The sequence below is a fragment of the Callionymus lyra genome, chromosome 5, assembly GCF_982586985.1.
Source record: "Callionymus lyra chromosome 5, fCalLyr1.hap1.1, whole genome shotgun sequence".
In the NCBI taxonomy this organism is placed as follows: Eukaryota; Metazoa; Chordata; class Actinopteri; order Syngnathiformes; family Callionymidae; genus Callionymus; species Callionymus lyra.
In genome coordinates this window covers 12,718,253-12,730,381 of record NC_141822.1, presented here as the reverse complement: position 1 = coordinate 12,730,381, position 12,129 = coordinate 12,718,253, and the positions used below count along the sequence as shown (strand labels likewise).

The following is a 12,129-nucleotide window of genomic DNA, read 5'->3' as shown; positions in this document are numbered from 1 at the left end:
AATTTATTCAACTTCTATGTATTTTTTACTTTCAGATCCATTGAAATAAAATAAAAACGTTTCACTCAAGCACATTTTATCACGTTCTACAATGTTTGTGAGTCTGTGTGTGTGTGTGTGTGCATGCGTGTGTGTGTGTGTGTGCATGCGTGTGTGTGTGTGTGTGCATGCGTGTGCTAATGTTGTCATTATGTGCGTTTTCGTGTGTGGTCCACGTACTTATTTTTAAATACATGTGCAGTCTATAGATAAATGTCACCAGCGTGCTAAAGAACATTTACATTTTGTTGTGTTTGATTATATTGTATCCAGCTTTAAGTGTGTGTCTGTGTGTGTGTGTGTGTGTGTGTGTGTGTGTGTGTGTGTGTGTGTGTGTGTGTGTGGGTGTGTCTGTCCCTGCCAGTGTGTGTGTGTGACCAATACAGCAGTCTCGGCTTCAGCTACCACTGATGCCAGCTGGACCGGTTTGGCACATATACAAAAAGACACCCACACACACTCATGTGCACACACACACACACACACACACACTGTATGGCTGTAATTATCAACCTCTTCTGCATCGACTACCATGTTGGCGTGCATTCAGCACTCGTCTATACACGGCTGATTCAAACCCTTCACCACGTGCACGCTTCATTTTCCTGCACACACGCCGCTCGCGAAGCCCCTTCATTTCATCTGGTGCGGCGGCGGCGACCACGAAATGTAATTACACACTCGCGCCGGTTTGATATTTAGACTGGCTCAAGATTTAAGCTTCCATCCCAAAAAAAAAAAAAAGGAGGCCTGCGCGCTAAACTAGTCTCAAAGTGTCCGCGGCGGGAGCTTTGTTGTGCGTCTGTGGCGGTGAACTTGTGTGTGTTTTTTTTTTTGTTGTAAAAGATGTATTCTTAGAAGTATTTAAATGTACCTGCCAGCGCGGCTTCGACCTGCTGTCACAGTCGGCTGCTGGCTCACACTCAAAAGATGCTTTAACACATATTCACTGCATATCTGACCCTTTGTGTGAGTCTGTGTGAGTCTGTGTGTGTGTGTGTGTGATAGAGCTCTTTACCTGTGAGAATAATTGATATAGAAGCTTTTATTTTATCGATTGTTTTTCACTGCATCAAACCCTCCTTCAAAATAAAAGTAAATACATAAAATGCTATTTTCCAATAAAATAAAACTTGTGTTTTAACTCTAACTTTGTTCTACTACTCTTGTCATGAAGTGCTTTGGCTCCGTCGTTGGCCCAATGTTTTTTTTCTTCTCAAGAGCGTTCCAAGAAAAAGAAGTACTTCCTTGTATTTGTTCATGGAAAGATGTATGTTTTGTGTTCACAGCATGTTTTAGTGCTGAAAGAATTTCACCTTTGTCACCATTTAAACTTTAAACTTACAAATACCATTGATTTTAGGCAAAGAGATCGACTTTAAAAGCAGAAAAACATTATTGTAACATTTGTACTTCATGTTTCCCTTGATGATAAATGAGTTTGACTAACCCTGATATGTATTTTGACTACATTATACTTCTTAGTTTGACAATGAGTCATGGGCTGATTTACTTTACAATAAATATTGTATTTATTTTGCATCAGGACTCACACCTCAAACTTCAAGTAAACATAAAGTTTATTTAAAATGAGTTGCCAACAGAATATGAGGTAATAGAGAGAGAGAAAGTACATATACTTCAAAACAAATCACCAGCTATTATGACGAAGATATTAACAAATACATAGTTTAGAAGTAAAAATAAAGAAGCAGACATTAAAAAATATAGAGCTATAGATCACAAACTGTATTTATATTCTTTCATTTCCTGCTGCTTGTACTAATTGTTTACTATAAATTATATTTGAAAGTAATTAGAAGTTCTCAGAGTCCGAGAGAACAACCTGATACTGCATGTTTAAGTTTTATATTTATGTGGTCAGTACTTGAGATGGTTGCTGTTGTTGCTAAGCTAACTAACTAGGATGCTCCTGTGCAAGCTACTGCAGTTTTAGCTTCTGCCATTTTGGCTAATACAGTGTTAGCTCCTGAAATGTTAGCTCCTGAAGTGTTATCTACTGCAGTTATCTACTGCAGCTGTTGTGTTAGCTACTGCCATGTTAGCTAATACAGTTTTAGCTACTGTTGTGTTAGCTCCTGAAGTGTTATCTACTGATGTGTTAGCTACTGCCATGTTAGCTAATGCCGTGTAAGCTACTGCACTGTGTTAGCTAAAACAGTGTAAGCTACTGCTGTGTTAGCTACTGCTGTGTTAGCTAATGCAGTGTTAACTTATGCAGTGTTAGCTACTGCAGTGTTAGCTAAATTATTGTAAGCTATTGCTGTGTTAGCAACTGCTGTGTTAGCAACTGTTGTTTTAGCTACTGTTGTATTAGCTACTGCCGTGTTAGCTACTGACATGTTATTTACTGCTGTATTAGCTACTGTTGTGTAAGCCAATGCCCTGTAAGCTACTGAAGGTTTAGCTACTGACGTGTTATTTACTGCTGTGTTAGCTAATGTTTTTTCAGTTACTGCAGCGTTAGCTAAGTCAGTGTTAGCTACTGCTGTGTTAGCTATTACTATGTTAATTTCTTCTGTGTTAGCTTCTACTATGTTAGCTTCTGCTGTGTTAGCTACTGCAGTGTTAGCTTCATAAAAAGTTCAGTAGTAGTTACAGATTCCCACTGGGGGAAAAAAGCATTCTGACTTCTTACAAGTGTTTTTGTACTTTGCAACAACATCTTTTTTCTTGTTTTGGTATTTGTTAAATTATATACAATGTTGTGTTTGTGTTCATCCACGTGGAGCAGAAGTTGTGTTTTCCTTCTATCTCAGTGTTTAAATTCTAATGTCTTCATTTTTTTCTTCCTTCAGGGAAATCAGAGAGAAGTTCCTACTCGTACGGGAGAGAATCGAACCCTCACTGCCACCAGGTCAGTCTCTTTATGAATCAATCGTGATCAATAATGTGATTAACGTGAGGTGTGAGCACATGTTCACACGTCTGCTCACATGAACATTCTGCCTGAAAATCAAACGATATTTCTGCAGACTTTACGATCTTTGATCAGCTCTTTGAAATGGAAATCTTCAAATGTGTTCCATGAACGATCGCGACTCTTTAGGGCTTTTTTATGTTGGTTAATGAAATCACATCAAGGATGTTCAAACGTGAACATACAGAGGCGTCATGAAGCATCATTTTCAGCGGCCACTAGATGGCAATCTCCATCTTGGATTTGAGCAACTCTATTTATAAAACCTTAAAATAGTTCTGAGCAAACAGCGCCCCCTCCTGGTCTCTTAAAATGAGGGCAATGCTTCATGAAGCTTCATCTGCCCGTCACTAGCATTAGCAGCCGTTGTTTGTATGTTAAAGATAGATGAAGTTCTTTTTATTTTATTTTGACTTTATAAACTACTATCTGTCTCCTTGTTTTATAAGTAGACTCACAATATATAATATTTACCTTCTATATTTTACTGCAAGTGTCGTAAACACAGCAGAGGATGTTTTTGTGGTGGAATTACAAAATAAAAGAAAGAAATAATACAAATGGAATAAAAAGAGATGAATAAAAAACTGAAAAATTAAATAGATTAAAATAAAACAATAGAGACATTAACGTAAGTTGACATATAGTTAATCAATAATTAATACAAATAATTACATTTAAATAAAATGACAAGTGTAAATCTACCCTCAGATCTTTATTGATACAGTATTTCTTTCAATCCTTATTATATTATCATGTTTCTCTTAATAAATAATATTATTATATTAATTAAATAAATAAAACAAAGATACATTTATTGCTACCCCAAATCTTTATTTTCACTCATTTATTATTTGAATCCTGATGATTATACCGTCATGATACTCCAAATGAAGAATACAATTATAATAAGTAAAATACAGCTAAAATACATTTAATATAATTTATTAATATGTTATATTTGTTGTTCAACAAAATTATAAAATTGTAAATCTACCCGAAATATTTATTTTTACTCCGTATTTCAGTTAATCCTGGTTATACTGTCATGATACTCTAAATAAATAATATAATTATATTAATTTAATTCATAAATAAAACAAAAATACATTTAATATAATTTATTAATATTTCATATTTGTTGTATGTGGTTCAAATAAATTATACAATTTTTAATCCACCCCAAATGATACTTTAAATAAAGAATACAATTGTATATATATATATATATTTATATATATATATTAAAAAAAATGAAAATAAGCTAAGATACATTTCATTTAAGTTATTAATATGTTATATTTGTTGTTCAACTATATTTTAAAATTGTAAATCTACCCCAAAAGTCTTTATATCACTCCGTATTTTAGAATCCTGATTATCCTGTCATGATACTTTAAACAAAGAATATAAATATATTGATCGTGATGTAGGTCAATATAATGACCGGCTTCATCTTCAAAGATCATTCCTACGAACCAATTAGTTTCAGATTCATCTTCATTTTCTTGTTTGTTCCATCAGCATCTTTTGTTTACGAAGCATATTTGTTTGTCAATCATCAACCGGATCTTTTATTTATAAGCGCCTCTCAATAACCAGCTGTGGCCTTTGTACCTGTCCACACACGAGCGCCGGGGACAGAGGAATAAAATAAATCCAGCATTACTGCATCACTGGCCATTTTCCTAAAGGGCTCCTGTCAAATTACCCTGCTACACATTCTGAATGGCTCCTGATGGAAATTGTTTGGAAATGGGAGCTAGATTTACATGCCGGGCTCCGGTCCAAACGGCTCTGGCTCCGTCCTCGCCTGTTGAAATTCAGTCCTTGTGGTTGAGGAAAAACACTAAAATTAAAGGGGGTGGAGGCTCGTGGGGAGTGTCACATCCTAACAGCATGTTGTTGTTTTTTCTGCTCCACCATCAAAGCCAAACACATCGCTTTACGCTTTTCTGCTCTCGAAGTTTACTGTCAGTGACAAACGTTCAACTCAAGACGATGTTGGGATTTATGTGGTGTTTTTTTGTTCAATATGTTATTATGGGATAGTTGAAAGGATAAACTGGATGTCGGGTTACGTTTGGGGATGGTGAAGGCAAGTGACCTTTGACCTTTTGCTAATCGTCGACTTACATTTTAAACTGGTTTCAGATGATTTTGACGGAGAAAGTTTGAGATGATTCTTTAAGGATGTCAGATCATCACCTTTTGTCTCATTGCATCATATTATTTTTCTCCTTTCTGTTTCCTTAACTATTCTGTCCTTTCTTTACTTTTTTTTAAAATCTATTTTAATGTTAAGAACTGGATTTTTCATGTTGTGTATTTGTGAAACATAAGTTCACAGACTTATAGCAGAATTAAAAAAATATCAAAATAATCATTAAAAAAGCAACAAAATAATGCATAAATTGTCTTTATCTTCGTACTTTTCATTATTAATTCAAATTATTTTATGCGGGTTTTAAGCGTCATCAAGGATTCCTGTGCCTGTCTACACACTTGTTTACACACACACAGACCCACACACACACACACACTGCACTACTTCTTTATAGATACTATCCTAAGCTATCTAAAGCAATATTCTGTCTACTTAAGCTAAAATCCTGATGAAGGGAGGAGGGAAAATCTGGCTGTCTGTCTCGCTCCTTTAAACATGCACACACACTCACACACACACACACTCACACACACTCTATCTCACACTCTTACTCTCATAAACGTTCTTTGAGGAAAGAAAAGTGACCGTCAGCCACTTTTGCATTGAGCAAAATAACCTGTTTATGTGCGAGAGCTTCCAGGAGGAGTGACGTGGAGCGAGTGAACATGTTTGGAAAAACTCAGTTTAACATCCAGGAATGTCAAGTGTACTCGTTTTTAGAAGTATTAATGTCCGTCTCAGTTTAGAATACAGATCGAAAGAAAGAACAAGTTGATATTTGAAGATAGAATCAGTTTTTACTCTATGTTTTAATAATATTGCTGAAGATATTTGACTTAATACTGAGGTTCATATGTTTTTGAATTTCAAACATTTATATTCAGGCACTAAACTACTGGTTAAATATACACAGAAATAAAGTTTAGTCAATACTAGATGCTGTTTCGTGTACTGAGCCGTCTCTGGCCTGTACAACATCACATTGTATGTGTCCCTGAAGTAGACATTTAGTTTCAATTGATAAATGCTCTATTGATATGGACGATTTATTAACTTCTATTGATCAATGTCATGAGGTCGAGGTGACACACGTATAAAAAAATACTTTCACTTAAATTTAAGTCTTTAGTAAAACACTGAAAAATAATCATGAATTTAATTGATACACGTTTTTCTTTCCAAACCTGTCGAGCTTCGCAGCCGATTTGTTCGGTGCTGACAGAGAAATTGTAGTTTTGTGAAAATGTTGTGTAATTATACACAAATCTTAATGTTCATTTTAGTTATTTTTATCGACACAAATTGTCATTTTTGTACGATTCGCATTAGAAAATCACTAAACTTGCGGTTTTGAGACGTTTTAATAAGATTTTTAGTCAAAAGAAAAATAGCAAGCGTAATTTAAAGTCACCTGATACACACACACACACACACACGTGTGTTGATCGGTAAAATGTTTCTCCATCCAAACCTCAACAGACACACAAACACAAATTCACACCTTTTTACATTCAAAAGGCTGCATTTGAAGTTCTGCAAGGTCTTCCAGCATTGAAGATTTGCTTCTGCAAGCACAAACCAAAATGAATTGACACACACACACACACACACACACACATGGACACACACACGCACATGGACACACACTAGCAAAATAAATGTACCTTCCTATGCATCTGTAAAATCAAATGAATCTTTTGGTTTATCTCAAACATTTTTTAAAGCTATATATCTGCATGTTATTATATCTGTGATGGGTTTTTTTCCCGAGCGCTGTCACACACACACACACACACACACACATACACACACACACACACACACACACACACACGCGTGCGAACACGCACACAAACACAGATGCTCATCGCTCTCAGGAGACTGTCTTTCAGTCATTTAGACTCACCTGCTGGCTGCTTCCATCCTCATAGATTTTTATTTTCCATCCACTTTTGATCAGAAACACATCCTGTGCGTCTCTAATGTGTGTGTTTTTTTTCACATTTTATCATGCGACTGCATTTGACACGACAGCTGGAAGTGAAAGTGTGTCAATCACTTTGATTGACGGATCCACCGCGATGTAACTCCTGTTTATTTTTTTAAAGCTCTCGATTAATTCCATAGCATTTTTTAATAAGAACAGTAAAGATAGAGTTGATTTCACGTACGTTCGTCTCCCTGACAACAAAGAGCTGACGACAGATGCATGATGGGAGATGATAAGTTCCTGACGCACTGCAGGGAATCCTATATTTCATTCTCTTTTCATCTCTAAGTATGAATCTGTCTCTCCATCTATCATTCATTTACTTCCCGTCTCCTCCTCCCGTCTCTTCCTCCGTTCCCGCCTTTCCTCTTCCCTCCTTTTGTCTCTCGTTCCATCCCATAATCCTCGTCCTTTTTTACAACCAGGATTTTATCAACTTGCATTTTTCTAACCTTGAAGCAGAAGTTTTTAATAATGAGGAAGAAGTGAATCCTCAAATTGTAGTATTTAACTGACACTATAAAACATAATAGTTTTCTCTTGTCTAGGCTCCTCCCCCCACGTTGTACTTGTGAGAAAACAAAATAACTTGGACGAGTATTTAAAATGTATTTTTGTTTTATTCATGTGTTCAATTTGATGATGATGATGGCGTAGAGATGATGTTATTCTATTCTGTAGGTGTTTGTCTTATTCTCCTTTGATCTTTGCTCTTTATATTTGCACTTTGTTATCGCTTTGCACTTTGTTCTTTTTATTTGCGCTTTGTTCTTGCTTTTATGAAACTTGCTGTACCTTCTTTTGAATGCTGTGAACCGTAAATCTAATTTCCCGAAGGTGATCTCCAGAGGTATTGATAAAGTCTATCTAATCTATTATCTTTTAAATTTAAAACTTTTACAATTATTTATTTATTTTTTAATAATAAGAATTATTCAATTTATTGAAAAGTAATTATTTCATAGCATAACCATATGTAGAAAACATAAATAGAAAATGTTTCTTTCGATTATTATATTTTTGATTATATTGATAATCATAATATTAATCATAATCATAATAATAATAATAATTTGAATAAAAATGATAATATAATGGTTTTACATGATGGTGACAATTGTATCTTCTTCATGCCACTAACAATAACAATAACAATAATAATAATAATAATAGATTGCATTCATATTGTGATTTCTTTTGTTTTTTAAAATAAACTTGTCAAGTCAAGACTCTTGTTTAAGTCAAGTTTATTTTTTTTAATGAACCTGTAAAGTAGTGAAAATTAGTGAAACACAAACTTTAATTTGTACTCTTTTTATCCATCAGGTGAGTATAATGCCGACATATAACTGGAGACCCCTGATGTAAAAGGTGTCTGCATGTCCTTGTGCGTTCATTCATAATGTTGCATTTACAACTATTTCCAGCCCCGTGTGAAACAGGTGAACAGTTTGAGGGCAGATGTCCCGTCTCGTCTTTAAGGCTCTTAAATTCAAAAATAGAAATCAATGACAGACTTTTTGTCTTAGTGCGACCCCGCCGGCCCCCCTTCTTTTTGTCCCCCGCTCACCCCACGCTGAATACTGACTGAGGCAGTGTGATTGTGTGTGTGCCTTTTGTGTCTGACTTCCCTTGAGTGTGTGTGACTGACTTTATTTCAGACAAGGATGCTTTTGTTTTAGGCTGCAGGATGGCTGTGAGGCTGAGGCCGGCCTTGTAATTGGCCTACTTAGGTTTGCTGTTTAGCATGAGAAAGACCTTCTCCGTCCCGCTCGCTCTTGTTGTCCGTGCTAAAGGACGACTGATGAGAATTCAGATGAGCCTGGAGAACTTCCATCCGACCTCCAAACACTTCCTCCACCTTCTTCCGCTTTAAAATCCACCTTAATTACTGGCCCCGGATCATGATGGTGGGGGGGCGGAGTCTATTCAATGGTGAAAGTTTTGGGGGAACTTTCCTAACTTTTAAAACACTCGTCCTCGTCGCTCGTTTTCACACCCGTGCCACAGAATTGTTATTGTTTAAGTTTAGCGCTCGGTTTCGGAGGTTGTTCTTGTCGACAAGCCGGGCAGCATGAGGTCGAGCTCATGGAGGTAAAGACGAAAATCAAATTTAGAAATAGATGTTTTATTTTTTGTATGATGAGAAGAAAGTGAAGCAGTGTATTTGTGTTCTACTGCATTATTACATGTTGTTATATGTTATTACATTCATCTGTATGTTTCATCCCCTTTTTTTTTATATAATAAGGTTTTCATTCATTCATTTTTAAATAAAATAATTTAAAAAAGGAAATTATTATGACTAGGGGTGAAGTCATGCTTTCAAAAGCTCAAGAGCATTTTTAAATATTTATTTATTTTCCGAATTATCGATAATTTAACTACTGACTAGTCTTTTTTTTTTGGACTGAACACGGTTTTGCCAGTTATTTTTCTTAACAATGTGTATAAATATTTGCCCTAAATATTTGTGTTTTTTTTGGTAATTTGCAAAAGAAAAACGTGCTCATGTTGCTTAACAACAATAGGATAGAAGTTGTTTTATACTTCATTCTGTATGCATTTAAATGACAGACAAAAACAAAACATAATAAAAAGGTAAATAGAAAAAAATCTCATGTCAATAATAAGTTGAATGTGATTGAATTTTTTGAAAATATTTAATCTATTTTCTCCATGTTGTAAAGTGAAAAGGCATCATATATTTATTAAGTGTTATAATTGTTTCTCTTCTGTATTTTATTAATTACTCTTTTTTACACACTTATTTGATTTATTGTTATAAATGTGAATATCTTTGAATTGACGTTGGTGTGTAATATAAGTCATCTTGTGCACAAAAGGAGAGAATAAAAAGAAATATACAAAGAGTAAACGTTAGTCGACACGAGGTTATTGGAATTGTTTTGTTGTCAAGCCAGTGTCGTTATTAACCGTGTCTTTGTGTGTTTGTGTTTGCGCCCCACAGTCGATACTGGGTGGAGAGATGGGTCTGGGGAGTCCGGGCGCAGCGTCACCCACCAAGTCGGGGAGTCAGTACTACCCGCACTACAGCGCGAACCCGCGGAGGAGAACGCTGCATATGGACTCCAGTGGTGAGACACACACACACACACACACACACACACACTGCAGAAGATGGCTTCAATCCAAAACGTCCATCGTCAGTGGTCTCAACCTTCACTGGTCTTTGAGCGAACCCACCGAGCCTCTGCTTAATTGGGTTTTCAACGCATGAGGACGAGGCGTCGCTGCTGCGTCTCCGAGTCCTCGCAGCCCTGATTTTGTGTCATGCTAATTTCAGGAAGTGGATTGAATTGAAATCATTTGAAAAGAGTTGTCAAAATCAAACGCACCTTGTGTGTGTGTCGCACGTATATGACTCAAAAGGAAGGAATTGATGGGAAGAAAAATGACATACAAGGAAGTCTTTGAAGAGGGGAAAAAAAAAAAGAGCACAATGTAGCCTTGGTAATGTTAGCCTTGAATGGACACACACACACACACACACACACACGCGTACCCGCACATACCGAGTCTGATCGGTTCCTAAAAAGAAAAAGTTCTTTCATTTTTATTTCCCATTAAAGTTTCACCTTCCCTGCAAATAGACGCTCGCGGCTCCTTTGATGGAAGCCTTGAGGAATTTAAAGATGTCCTCCTCTATCTTTTTCCAATGTACCCTTTGTATCCTCCCCTTTTCATGCCCGCCACCGTTATTGTGTCACCCTTGTTTACTTTGTCTCTTTATCTAAAAGAAAGACTCGCTAAAGCGCCCGGGGTCTCCGGGAGTACCACCCTAGATAATCAGCTGACAAAGTTGAACCGCCGTCTTTGTGACATCAGCTGATGATTCTTCTTTCAGAAATCCACCCGAAAAAAGTGCGGAAGGTTCCTCCCGGTCTGCCGTCGTCGGTGAGTGATCGCATCGTTGTCTTTATTTGCAAAGTTGTTGCTTTCTGGAGTGTGTTTTTTTTTTTTGTGGGGGGTTGTGTTTAGCTGTTGTGTGAGATGATGACGCGATTAAAGGAGGAAAAACAAGTGCGAGTAGATGGAGTGTGTCGCAGCAGGTGTTTGTTTTGTCGTCAAGAACTACTTAAAATCTCGGGAAATATATTTTTAATTCAAATATTGTCTCGGAAAAAAAGGAGCTTCCCTTGTTTAAGTTGAATACAATGTTTTAGCTCATAATGGAAAGAGAAACTTGAGGGTTTTAGTCATTATTTGTCTGTATTTTGGCTCATTTTAAAAATGTTTACTGGTCCAAAGAAAAGGATTGAATCGAGTAAGTGTTCGGACCGGACCAGACGAGGAGGTCGATTTCTCGAGGATTCACTGTCGTGTTAGTTTGTGAAGGAGTGAAAAGAGGGAAATCCATCCGGCTAATAACTGAGCAGCTGCTGCCGAACCTCAGAAGATGGAAGAATTGTGATCATCAATCAGCTGAAGTCGATTAGAAGCAAACATTTGTTGCTTCCAGCTTTGGCTGCGTTTTCCATCATTTCTCATCGGCTCTGTCACGGAATTCAAGACTTCTTGATTGACCAAGATTTTTTAGGGAAAAAAAAAACTCATTTTTCTGTGACCAGAAGTTTCTCGTTTTTTTTCTTCTTGTGCGATCTTTACACACCGACTTCCCTGGTTTTGTTAGCGTTCCCCGGCTGTCGTTGACCTCATTAATCGTCACTTAATGACGAGTGTGTCAGCTGCTTCATCCGCTCGGCGGGAGCTCGACTCTCGCTGACCTCGGCCCGGCTTTGTCCCGCTTCCTGCGCTCGCTCCTCCGTCTGACATCATCCGAAGTCAAGGCTGCGAGAGAAAGAAGGACTGCCAGGATTTTTGTTTTCCTACTTTGCAATTTCCAAAATAACTCTCATCAATCCTTCGCACGATCACAATGAGTTGCAGGGAAAAGCAACACAAACACACAAGAGGGAAATGTTTGAGAAATATGTTGCATTTGTGTTGAATAAGAAACAGATTTTTCTC

General features: G+C 36.8%; 1 protein-coding gene across 1 annotated transcript in view; it reads left to right on the top strand.

Annotated features, from left to right (window-relative positions):
* The window catches only part of tcf4 (transcription factor 4), a 134,536-nt gene that overhangs the window by 65,580 nt on the left and 56,827 nt on the right, over positions 1-12,129 (top strand). The window contains exons 7-9 of the mRNA XM_087791000.1: positions 2,859-2,917; positions 10,109-10,235; positions 11,006-11,055. Coding sequence (XP_087647126.1) covers positions 2,859-2,917; positions 10,109-10,235; positions 11,006-11,055 — 236 coding nt within the window. The remainder of the gene's footprint in view (positions 1-2,858; positions 2,918-10,108; positions 10,236-11,005; positions 11,056-12,129) is intronic.